The 13,127-nt window shown below is 41.7% G+C and overlaps 2 protein-coding genes across 3 annotated transcripts in view; one reads left to right on the plus strand and one right to left on the minus strand.

The window, feature by feature from the left end:
- TMEM156 (transmembrane protein 156) overlaps positions 1–13,127 on the plus strand; it is a 214,070-nt gene that overhangs the window by 41,145 nt on the left and 159,798 nt on the right. The window lies entirely within an intron of this gene.
- The window catches only part of KLHL5 (kelch like family member 5), an 87,039-nt gene continuing 83,338 nt past the window's right edge, over positions 9,427–13,127 (minus strand). The window contains exons 11-12 of one of the 2 annotated variants that reach the window (XR_009210630.1): positions 11,715–11,841; positions 9,427–9,537 (exon numbers count right to left, since the gene is read on the minus strand). Coding sequence is in view for 1 of the 2 variants with exons in the window: in XM_058430283.1 (XP_058286266.1) it covers positions 11,794–11,841 (48 nt within the window). In the remaining variant the exon portion in view is untranslated. Of the gene's footprint in view, positions 9,538–11,358; positions 11,842–13,127 lie in introns of those variants that run through there. The other variant, XM_058430283.1, reaches the window with a different exon arrangement.

The following is a 13,127-nucleotide window of genomic DNA, read 5'->3' on the forward strand; positions in this document are numbered from 1 at the left end:
GTTGAATCAACTTAATTCTGTGATCCAGGCTTTTTGTTTGTCCCATAACTAGCCTTAGGGAGAAGCTGTGACTTGCCCACATTCTGAATACATCTAAGAAGTTACTGTATCTGGAAATTCTAATTTTTTTTAAACTCTGTGTTTAGGTCTTCACTGGGGAGCACTCAGGGACCAAGGGATATCCCTTGTGTCAATAATACATGCTGGTGATTTCAAAACTTCTGGCCATGTCTTCTGAGGCTAAAAATATTGAAGATACTGCCTTCCCCAAAAGGACAGAGGAGAAGCATGCCAAAAGGAGGAAAGGAAGTTACTATATCAAAAAGATACCTGTACACATATGTGTATTGCAGCACAATTCACAATTGCAGGTATGGAATCAACCTAGGTGCCCATCAGCTTGTGGATAAAGGAAAGTGTGATGTATATAGGCCAAGCACAGTGGCTCATGCCTGTAATCCAGCACTTTGGGAGGCTGAGGCAGAAGGCTCCCTTGAAGCCAGGAGTTTGAGACCAGCCTGGACAACAAAGTGAGACCCTGTCTCTATTTTTTTTTAAGTGGTGTATATATACCATGGAATACTACTAAGCCATAAAAAGAACCAAATAATGCATTTTCAGCAATTTGGATGGAACTGGAGGCCATTATCCTAAGTGAAGTAACACAGGGACAAAAAACCAAATACTGCATGTTTTCACAAGTGGGAACTAAGCTATGGGTATGCAAAGGTATACAGAGTGCTATAATGGACACTGGAGACTCAGAAAGGGGGAGGATGGGCCGGGCATGGTGGCTCACACCTGTAATCCTAACACTTCAGGAGGCTGAGGCAGGTGGCTCACTTGAGATCAGGAGTTCAAAACCAGCCTGGCCAATATGGTGAAATCCTGCCTCTACTAAAAATATAAAAAAATTAGCTGGGCGTGGTGGCGCGTGCCTGTAATCTCAGCTACTCAGGAGGTTGAGGCAGGAGAATCACTTGAACCTGGGAGGTGGGGATTGCAGTGAGCCAGGATCATGCCACAGCACTCCAGCCTGGGTGACAGAGTGAGACTCTGTCTCAAAAATAAATAAATAAATAAATAAGAAAGGGGGAGGAGGGTGGAAGGGGGATGAGGGGTGAAAAACTACCTATTGGGTACAATGTACACTACTGGGGTGACTGGTGCACTAAAAGCCCAGAATTCACCACTCTTCATCCATGGAACCCATAACCATTCCTACCCCTAAAGCTAATGAAATAAAAAAAGTTTTTTAAAAATTAAGAGAATAGGAAAAATCAGCATAAGAGATGTGAAAATGTTACAAGTGCTAGAGACTTCAGGTTTTGAAAACATACCAGAAATCTAGATTTTTCTTCATAAAAAGATATAAGGATACTCTAGTGGTATTTAAAAATGCCAAACAAGGCCGGGCGCGGTGGCTCACGCCTGTAATCCCAGCACTTCGGGAGGCTGAGGTGGGCAGATCACGAGGTCAGGAGATTGAGACCATCCTGGTTAAAACGGTGAAACCCCGTCTCTACTAAAAATAGAAAAAATTAGCCGGGCATGGTGGTGGGCGCCTGTAGTCCCAGCTACTCGGGAGGCTGAGGCAGGAGAATGGCGTGAACCTGGGAGGCGGAGCTTGCGGTGAGCTGAGATCACACCACTGCACTCCAGCCTGGGCGACAGAGCGAGACTCCGTCTCAAAAAAAAAAAAAAAAAAAACAGACAAAAAAAAAAACAAAAAAACAAAACCACACACACACACAAACTAAGGCCAAACAATGGATATAATATTTGGAACCTAGAAAGAGTTGTCATTGTTTGGGAAATATCTTCTGGAGGAGTGAAAATGGTGAGCAAGTCATGTAACTGATTTATGGAAACATTCTGTGATAAACACTCAGGATCTGACAGGTTGAGGAATGACCAAAGGCCCTGAAACCTGTCCTTAGATTTCTTCTATGTGATACCCATACCCTTAGAAGGTTGGCAGGTATAACACAGAGCTGAGGCCTGAACACACTGGTTCCATCAGGTCTTTGAAACTCTGTGGCTAGTGCTGAATACAGAACACATTTTTATCTTCCTGGTTAATATATTAAAAATACGCTGTTCATAGGAAATGCTGCCATATTGCTATGGCAATACATAGGGTGTGGCCGCCATACATACCAAACAGCTAGCGATTCCCTCCCCTGCTCCCCTGCTCGTCTTTGTATCTTCAAAAACTCACCTTAAATATAAAGATTTAATGTGTGTATGTGGGCTTTTTTTCTTTTCTTATGAAATAATGATAGATTTATAGGAGGTTACAAGGAAATGTCCAGGAAATTCTCATGTACCTTTTACTCAGCCTCCTAAATATTAACGTCATACACAACTGTGATATAGTATCAAAACCAAGAAATTGACACTGGTCCAATCCATACAGTTTAATCAGGTTTCACCAGTTACATATGCACTTTTGTGTGTGTGTGTGTGTGTGTGTGTAACTTTATACAATTTTACCACATCCATAGCCTTGCATAACCACCACCACAATCAAGAGACTATACCACCATCACCACAAGACTCCCTAGAGATACCCCTCTACAGCCACCTTCATCCTCTCCCCATATCTCTAACCTCTGACAATCCCTGATCTGTTCTTCATCTCTATAATTATGTTATTTTTTTGGATGTTACATCAATAGAACTATGTCGTATGTACCCTTTTGGGACTGGCTTTTTTTTTGTTTTTGGTTTTTTTTTGTTTTTTTCACTCAGCATAATTTCCTTGAGGTTCCTCCAAGTTGTTGCCTGTGTGAAAGGTTTGTTCCATTTTATGGCTGGATCATATTCCATGGTATGGATGTCCCATGGGTTCTTTAACCATTCACCATTACAGGACATTTGGGTAGTTCCTAGTGTTGGGCCATTATGAATGAAGGTGCTGGGGGTCAGTCTTCATTTTCTCTGGTACACCATGAGTGACACCAACAGTGCCCTTGCTGGATCATAGGATGAGTCCATGCTTAGTTTCAAAAGGAACAGCTGGGTGCTTCTCCAGAGTGGATGCAGTCTTTTAAGAGAGAAAATACTGTCTTTCAGGAATACTGACTTTACCGAAGAAGTATCCCACATTTCTCTAAATAAATCTTTTTTTTTTTTTCTGAGACAGAGTTTTGCTCTTGTCGCTCAGCTGGAGTGCAATGGCGTGATCTCAGCTCACTGCAACCTCTGCCTCCTGGGTTCAAGAAATTCTCTTGCCTCAGCCTCCGGAGTAGCTAGGATTACAGGTGCCCACCACCACACCCAGCTAATTTTTGTATAAATAAATCAATTTTTAAAAGAAAAGGGAAATACAATTATTTTCTTAAAATGTTGAGTTTGAATATACTGTATTTTAATTTTATTTGGAACTCAGACATTTTATTTTTCTAATTTCTCTGTCATGATTCAGATGTTGTCGAAAAGCAGTTGATCCTGTGTAGTTTGTGATTTCACGGCATGCTAAACATAACAGAATGGTGGAGGTGGTTGTGAGTGATAATGGCTCAGAGATAAAAATAATTGTTTATAGGGTACTTTGGTTAAAAGAATCATGAAAACAATATTTTCAAAGAAAGACTTAGAAGACAATATAATTGTCTCTTTTTGCCCACTGAATTCTAAATGAGTTGCTCATGTTCTCTCATGATTCAGTAGCACAACACCTTCATATAGTCGAATTGTGGCTGCTGCTAGCCTCAACACCCTCTTTTTTTTTCTTTTTTTAAATAGATACAGCATCTTGCTATGTTGCCCAGGCTGGTCTCGAACTCCTGGGCTCAAGTGTTCCTCCTGCCTCAGCCTCTCAAATTGCTGGAATTATAAGTGTGAGCCACCACAACCACCGTCAACCCTGTCTTAAGACTAAAAAATAGGCTGGGCTCGGTGGCTCACGCCTGTAATCCCAGCACTTTGGGAGGCTGAGGCGGGCAGATCACGAGGTCAGGAATTCGAGACCATCCTGGCTAACATGGTGAAACCCCGTCTCTACTAAAAATACAAAAAATTAGCCGGGCGTGGTGGCGGGCGCCTGTAGTCCCAGCTACTCGGGAGGCTGAGGCAGGAGAATGGCATGAACCTGGCAGGCGGAGCTTGCAGTGAGCCGAGATTATGCCACTGCACTCCAGCCTGGGCAACAGAGCAAGACTCCATCTTAAAAAAAAAAAAGACTAAAAAATAATGAAGGTGGGAATGAAGGAGGTGGAATGTTTAATATAGCTCAGAAATACAGACATTAATCAGACAGGTAGAAGATAGGTTTGGAAAATAGTGTATTCAGCATAATTGAACCTGTTTCTGGTTCTCTTGTGTTTTTATTCTTTAAGTTTAAACTTTAAAAGTTCTGTTCATCTTCTCACTTCCTTTCACCCTGTCTCCTTGTTACTTTTCCTCTGCCCTGGAAATCATAACTGAAAAGTAAGCTTTTCCCTTCATTGGCTCATCACTGGCATGCTATTTTAATGTAAATATCACCTTAAACTCATAAAAATGATAATTTTGAAGGTCTCAGTGCTTCTTTTCAAACCTTCATTCACTTTTCTCTTATCTCTTCCACAGGGAAGGGTATCAATTTACTTCTAAGAATTCCCCAAAAGGAACAAATGGAAAATAGAATTTTATCTGCTTCATTTGCAATGTCACGAGTATGGATCATTTTCATAAAATTCATCTCATACCCCTGGGATGAAAGAGTTGATGAGGTAATGTGCAGAGAACCTTCACTGGCAATTCTGAGATCAGATGTGCAGTTTTCAATAATCAATTATTTGTAGATTATTTTCAACTCTACTAATGTTTCTTATGCATCTGAGGAAGACAAAAATATTTGCTGTGTGGAAGCTGGAAGGAGGAAGCCTAGGATGTGGAGAACATGTATCAAGCCTGAAAATGGGCCTATTTTTGTTTTTTTACTATTTAACCAAAATTTGAACCAATCAGAAAATTACAGAAAAATGGAGAGTATAGTTTAAATAAACCTTTTCCCCTGAACTGTTTGAGAATAAGTTGCCAGCATTCTTTCCTACAAAGACACTTATCTATAAAACCATAATACAATCATAAAAGTTAGGCAGTAAACACTGATACATCACTATCATCTAATTCACAGAGACATTCACGTTGACAGTTGTTTCAATGATGTCCTTTATAGCAAAAGGATTCAATCCAGGATTATGCACTGCTTTTAGCTGTCATGTTTCTTTTTTGTTTTGTTTTGTTTGAGACAGGGTCTCACCTTGTCACTGAGGCTGGAGTGCAGTGGGGTGATCTTGGCTCATTGCGGCCTCGACCCCCTGGGTTCAAGCAATCCTCCTGCCTCAGCCGCCCCGCCCCCGCCAAGTAGCTGGGAATACAGGCATGTGCCACCACACCCTGCTAATTTTTGTATATTTTTTAGAGATGGGGTTTTGCCATGTTGCCCAGGCTGGTCTCGAACTCCTGAGCTTAAGTGATCTGCCTGCTTCGGCCTCCCAAAGTCCTGGGATTGCAGGTGTGAGCCACCGCGCCCGGCCTCATGTCTCTTTTGTCTTCAAGCTAGGACAGTTACTCAGTCTTTCCTCACATCTCGTCCCTTAGCACATTTGAAAGTTCCAAGCTAGCTATTCTGTAGGATGACCTGCATTTTAGTTTGTCTGGTGTTTTACCATGATTGCATCCAGATTATGCATCTTTAGCAGCAACATCACAGAAGTGATACTATTGCATCCTCTCATTGCATCTTATCATGTGGAGTAAGATTTTTTAAAGAAATAGATTTTGGGGCCGGGCGCGGTGGCTCACGCCTGTAATCCCAGCACTTTGGGAGGCCGAGGCAGGCGGATCACGAGGTCAGGAGATCGAGACCATCCTGGCTAACACGGTGAAACCCCGTCTCTATTAAAAATACAAAAAATTAGCCGGGCGAGGTGGCAGGCGCCTGTAGTCCCAGCTACAAGGGAGGCTGAGGCAGGAGAATGGCGTGAACCCCGGGGGGCGGAGCCTGCAGTGAGCCGAGATAGCGCCACTGCACTCCAGCCTGGGTGAAAGAGCGAGACTCCGTCTCAAAAAAAAAAAAAAAAAAAAAGAAATAGATTTTGTTTTTTAGGTTCACAGCAAAATTGAGCGGAAGGTACAGAGTTCACATATATCCCCTGCCTCACACATGCATGGCCTTCCCCCATTATCGACATCCCCCACCAGAGTGCTACATTTGTTACAACTGAGGCCCACATTGACGCATCATCACCTAAAGTCCACAGTTTACATTAGGGTCCAGTCTTGGTGTGGTACATTCTATGAGTTTGGACAAATGCATAATGACATGTACCCATAATTATAGTGTCATACAGAATAGTTTCACTGCCCTGAAAAAACCCTGTGCTCTGTCTGCTCATCCGTCCCTCTCCCCTAACCCCTAGTGCCCACCAATCTTTTTACTGTCTCCATAGTTTAGGCAAGATTTTCATTTGTTCCAATATTGATGATGGGCTTTTTTTTTTTGAGATGGAGTTTCACTCTTGATGCCCAGGCTGGAGTGCAGTGGCGTGATCAGCTCACTGCAACCTCCACCTCCTGGATTCAAGCAATTCTCCTGCCTCAGCCTCCCAGGTAGCTGGGATTACAGGTGCCTGCCAACATGCTCAGCTAATTTTTGTATTTTTAGTAGAGAGGGGGTTTCACCATTTTGGGCAGGCTGGTCTCCAACTCCTGACCTCAGGTGATCCACCTGCCTTGGCCTCTCAAAGTGCTGGGATTACAGGCATGAGCCACCATGCCCAGCTGATGGTGTGCAGTTTGATGACTTAATTAAGGTGATGTCTGCAAGGCTTCTCAACTGAAAGTTACTCTCTGACCTTTGAAAAAAGTAAATATTTGGGGGGAGCTACTTTAAAACGATGTAAACATCTTGTTCCTCATCAAACTTTCAATTTATGTATTTATTTTATTTATATTTATATGTGTTCCTATTTTATTCAATGGTTATAGTTCATGGTTCTCATTTTTAAATTTTTTTAACTTATTTTAAGTTCAGGGGTACATGTGCAGGTTTGTGACATAGGTAAACTTGTGTCATGGAGGTTTCTTGTACAGATTAATTCATCACTCAGGTATTAAGCCTAGTACCCATTAGTTATTTTTCCTGACCCTCTCCCTCCTCCCACCCTCCACCCTCCATTAGGCCCCAGTGTATGTTGTTCCCCTCTATGTGTCCATGAGTTCTCATCATTTAGCTCCTACATATAAGTGAGAACATCCAGTATTTGATTTTCTGTTCCTGTGTTAGTGTGCTAAGGATAACGGCCTCCAGCTCCATCCATGTCCCTGCAAAGGACATGATCTCATTCTTTTTTATGGCTGTATAGTATTCCATGGTGTGTATGTACTACATTTTCTTTATTAAGTCTATCATTGATGGGCATTTAGGGTGATTCTATGTCTTTGCTATTGTGAATAGTGCTGCGATGAACATACACGTGCATATGTCTTTATAATAGAATGATTTCTGTTCCTTCGAGTATATACCCAGTAATGGTATTGCTGGGTCAAATGGTATTTCTGTTTTTAGGTCTTTGAGGAATCGCCACACTGTCTTCCACAATGGCTGAACTAATTTACACTCCCACCAACAGTGCATAAGTGCTTTTTCACTTGTGTGTAAAAGGAGCACTTCAGTGTGTAAGTGCTCCTTTTTGCTTGCCAGCATCTGTTATTCTTTGACTTTGTAATAATAGTATGGTGTGAGATGGTACCTCACTGTGGTTTTGATTTGCTTTTCTGTAATCATCAGTGATGCTGAGCTTTTTTTCATGGATTCTTGGTGCGTGTATGTCTTCTTTTGAAAAGTGTCTGTTCTTGTCCTTTGCCCACTTTTTAATGGAGTTGTTTTTTTCTTGTAAATTTGTTTAAGTTCCATATAATGCTGGATATTAGATCTTATTTATTTTTATGCTTAAATTGTCTCCTATTTGGCCAGTGGGAGCCCACCCAACTGGGCCACAATGTCTTTCTGACATGTCTTCATCAGTCTTTGAGCACAACCTCGTTTTTTGGTTAGATGGTAAGATGTTCCCGGTTCACCTTGTATTTTCCATGCCCCAGCTCTGGAATCAGCCATTTCTCCAAGATTTTTTATTTTTGTTTGTTTGTTTTTGTTTGAGACAGGGTCTCATTCCATCACCCAGACTGGAGTGCAGCAACATGATCATGGCTCACTGCAGCCTCGACCTCCTGGGCTCAATCTTCCCACCTCAGCCTCCCAAGTAGCTGGGACTACAGGTGTGCACCACCATGCCCAGATAATTTTTTATTTATTTTTTGTAGAGACAGGGACTCACTATATTGCCCAGGATGGTCTCAAACTCCTGGGCTCAAGTGATCCTCCCCACTTTGGCCTCCCAAAGTGAAGATCATTCTTTTTTTTTTTTTGTAAAAAGTGGTATTTAGAAGCCAAGACCTGGACATAAGGTGTGTTTATTGCTATTCTCAGGCTGGCTCAGTTCAGAGTTAAGGAATATCTGTTGGTCTATATCTGTCTACCTATCTTTCTACACACACACACACGCACATATTTGCATATTTATTTATTAATCTATTATCTCTCTCTACCTTGAAAACCATGAGTTTACAACAATATGTCGAATTCCAATTCAATGCCACAGGGATCATCCTTCCTTTTCCTCTGCTGTATTTGTAACTTCCTTCTCCAACAGTGAAAAGCTTGTCTTTCATTTTCCTTAAGATAATTACTAGTTTGATCAATCTTCTATGGAAACAATCTCCAATTTCTGCTGCCACACCCACTCCGGCCCAGATGCCCATGTTTTCCTGCTTGGCCCTCACTCTCCTTTCCAGGCTGTTCTCCATCGTGGATGGCCTCCTTGCAATGCTTGGGGTCTGAAAGCCCACACCATGCACAGGGGTGCTGTCCTCTCCCTCCTTGGGCCCTGGCTCACTAGCCACTGCAGGCTGTCCCCTGGACAGGCACCTTCCCCATTGTGCCCAGTCTCTAATCCCCCAGGTGCTGGGCTGTTCCCAGGTGTGGATATATCCCTCATCCTACTCAGGCTCTGACAGTCCGGGCCAGGCTGCAGTGCTGTGTGGACGCTGTCCTTACTCTGATGGGGGTCTGAGACCCTGTGCCAGGTCACCCTCCTGTAGCCCACTCTCTTCACCCCGCTTGGACTCCAATACCCCACATTGGGTCACCACGAGTCCTCTCGACACCACTGTGGATGCCATCCTTCCGATACTCTACCTAATAGCTTTAGGATTGAATTATTAAGGAAGGGGCCGGGTATGGTGGCTCATGCCTGTAATCCCAGCACTTTGGGAGGCTGAGGCAGGCAGATCACCTGAGGTCAGGAGTTGGAGACCAGCCTGGCCAACGTGGTGAAACCGCGTCTCTACTAAAAATACAAAAATTAGCCGGACTTGGTGGTGGGCGCCTGTAATCCCAGCTACTCGGGAAGCTGAGACAGGAGAATCGCTTGAACCCGGCAGGTGGAGGTTGCAGTGATCAGAGATCATGTCACTGACGCCAGCCTGGGTGACAGAGAAAGACTCAGTAAAAAAAAAATCTATATCTATATCTATATCTATATCTATATCTATATCTATATCTATCTATAATTAAGGAAGGGAAATGATTTTTAAAAATAAACTTTAAATTATTTAAGTACTATCTATGTTTTGAGTAGATTTTTTTTCGTGTCTTTTAGCTACCTTAGCTCTGAGAACATAGTGGCGATCACACACACACACACACACACACACACACACACACACACACACACACGTTAGAATGAATTGAATCACTGTCCCTTTTTGGACCATATCATAATTCAGCGGTGTCTGGTACTGCTGATAAACATATACGCCAGTTTTTTTGTTTTTTGAGATGGAGTTTTTCTCTTGTTGCCCAGGCTAGAGTGCAATGGTGTGATCTCGGCTCACTGCAACCTCCGCCCCCCAGGTTCAAGCGATTCTCCCGCCTCAGCCTCCCAAGTAGCTGGGATTACAGGAGTGCACCAACATGTCTGGCTAATTTTTGTATTTTTAGTAGAGACAGGGTTTCACCACCTTGGCCAGGCTGGTCTCGAACTTCTGACTTCAGGTGATCCACCCGCCTCGGCCTCCCAACGTGCTAGGATTACAGGCGTGAGCCACCGCGCCCGGCCCACACCAGTTTTTAATTAGTGCTTCTGATCTACAAATCCAGTCTTCATTACCTGCTCAGTCAACGTGGACATGAGCCCTTTTCTCCTTTGCAAGCCTGCACAGTGCTAAATTTTGTCGGTAGAGGGTGCTGGAGACATTGCAGAAGGAAGGGGAGAGGCAATCTGCTGCGGGTTCTGAGCGTCCCCGCCCACTACTGATTACCTGGGCCATTTCTCAGGGTTGTGTTTGCAGCGAGAAATCTCCAGGACAAAGAGCAGGATAGCCTACCACTTACTATAAAAGTAATGGATTTCTCAAGCTCCGTGGATTCCCACCTGGGATCCTCTCTCTTGTTCCTGTGGGAATTGAAGGGCACAGGGAAGTGACCCCAACACTATATTCCTACTGCTTTCTGTGCCTTCAGTAATAAAATCCTTTTTCTTCAACCCATGGATGTCTTCTGCCAGCGTCCATGAAAAGGGCAAAAGCAAATCTCAGATCCTGATAACCAGCCAATCCCTTCTGAGTCCACTCCTCTGTCATGGGACATGATTATTTATTTAAAATCTTCCCTGTTCAGATTACCGTGTGATTTCTGTCTCCCAATTGGACTCTGTCTGATACATCACAGCAGCAGACGCATCCTCCTTAGGTGGCTATTCATAGTCCTTAGAATTGTAAAGCATTTGGCTCCCTTCAATGACATGAAACTTCTAATAATGGGTTTATGGCTTCCTGCTAATGGCTCATCCTCTCATTTCCATTCATGACTGCTCTACTCAGCATCCCTGCTCTCTGCTTTATTGACAGCAACAGCCCTCTGCACCCAAGTCATTAACTATGCCATCCTTTCTAAAATGCCCTTCTTTTGTCCTTTACACAGAACATATTTAAAAAGAAAATAGAAAGGCACTTATGAAAGCTCTGTGTTATCCATTCAGGCACACAATAGACAGAATTATATAGCCTGTTTCTACTCACTAAAAGTAAAAACTTAAAATGTGGTACAGATGTGGTGAGGACGTATCTTGGCATCAAGTATGTATCATCCTGTGTAATGTAGACAGCTTAAAACTCACCTCCATGTAGCAATCTTGGAAAGATTTTTTAAAGGGCTCTAAGGTCATAGAAATCTGGTTGGTTTTGAAATTTGGCTCTGACATTTACTAGCTAGTTTGCATATCGTTAACTGGGAATAGTCATATCTACTTCATACAGCTGTTGTAAAAATTAAATGAGTTAACACACATATGAAATGCTTAGCACAGTGTTTGTCACATAATCAAGTTGACTCAACCTCCCTATGTTAAAATAATCAAATGAACAAGTCTAAAGCAATTTAGTAAAATATGTATTTTTAACTCAATTTCACTTAGGTGCCTCCAAAGCTAAGATAGTCCCTAATTGTTTTCAGACCCAGAGAAAACTTTCTCAGAGGATCTTAGAGACTTTCTCAGAGTGGCCCTGGCATGTGGAGTTCAGGCCCTCATTCCTCAGTCTTTCACCCCATGCTCTCTTCTTTCAATTACTTTCTTATCATTAGAAGCTTTACCTTGGCTTACCGTTTTCTGTGCTAGTATTTGCTGCCATTTTCTTTGTAGTTTTTTTCCCTCGTTATCATCCTCTCAGAGGCCTCATATTCTAGGTGATGGAAGAATGATCCCCCCATGCACAGGTTGGAAATGTTTTCTGTAAATGTCAAGAAAAAGATATAGTCGCTGTCACACCTATTCAACTTTGTTGTCATAACACGAAAGCTGCTACAGACATCAACAAATGAGCATGTCTGTGTTCCAATAAAACTTTATTTATAAAAACAAATAGCAGACAGAGTTGGCCTGTGGGCTGCAGTTTGCTGACTACAGAGCTATAGTTTCTAGGTCTTTTGACCTAGAATGCTGAGGTATAATCTTATATTGGGCATTTTTCTCTATCTTTGTCCTTCAGAAAGGTGCTCATTTAAATATGTATTTTTTTGGGAACTTTGCCTTACTACAGATAAAAAAATTTTTTTTAATTAAAAACTTTTTTTTTTTTTTTTTTTTTAGGAAATGGGGTCTTGCTATGTTGTCCAGGCTGGTTTTGAACTCCTGGCCTCAAGTAATCCTCCTGCCTCAGCCTCCCAAAGCACTTGGATTACAGGTGTGAGTCACACAGATGAAACCCTTAATTTTAAGTATATTCCTTATGCCAATAGTACTTGCCACGTTTTTATCATGAACTTTAATTGAATAGTTCTACCTGGCTCCCTGGGATTCTATACTCACAGGTTATTATATGAATGTAGATAATTCAGTGCAAAAAGTCTTTAGCTCAAATCTTAAAGCACAATGTAATTAGTTGAAAAAAATGACAATGTGCTAAATAAATAGCATTAACTATGCAGTATCAGCAAACAACCAAGAATCATAAGTTAGCATAATTTTTAACACTTTGATATAATCTAAAACATCTGCTTGATAAGCCAAAGAAAAATTGACCTGAATAATTGTTATTACTAACAAGAGAGAATAATTTTAAAATTATGACTATTAAAATATATAATATTGTTATTATTTTATTATGGTCAGACGACTTGTCACCAGTATGCAGATGTGGATGTACTGTAGTTTTGATTCCTGTGAATAGACTATCATTTAATATTTTTAGGTATTACAATACTTTCTGAAATGCTCATTATTTAACAGATTATAGTAATGGCAGTCAATCTAGTGAGCAATATGAAAGACTAGATAGAATGAGAAGAAAGTCTTTCACCATATTTTGAGTAATTATAGAATTGCTTAGTGTAATGAAATGAACACGTTTTAGCATTGTTGAAGGGAATATGAATGAGAAATGTACTGGAATTGTGTAGCTAAGGTGTTTCCCTTGTGCTATTTTCTGTGGGCATTTATTATTCTGCTTAAATACATTTCTGAAAGATAGTCTTCCTTGACTGGTAGAAAATGCCAATGAAAATATCAAGGCCTAGA

This window comes from Hylobates moloch, unplaced genomic scaffold, assembly GCF_009828535.3.
Source record: "Hylobates moloch isolate HMO894 unplaced genomic scaffold, HMol_V3 SCAFFOLD_17, whole genome shotgun sequence".
NCBI classification, from domain to species: Eukaryota; Metazoa; Chordata; class Mammalia; order Primates; family Hylobatidae; genus Hylobates; species Hylobates moloch.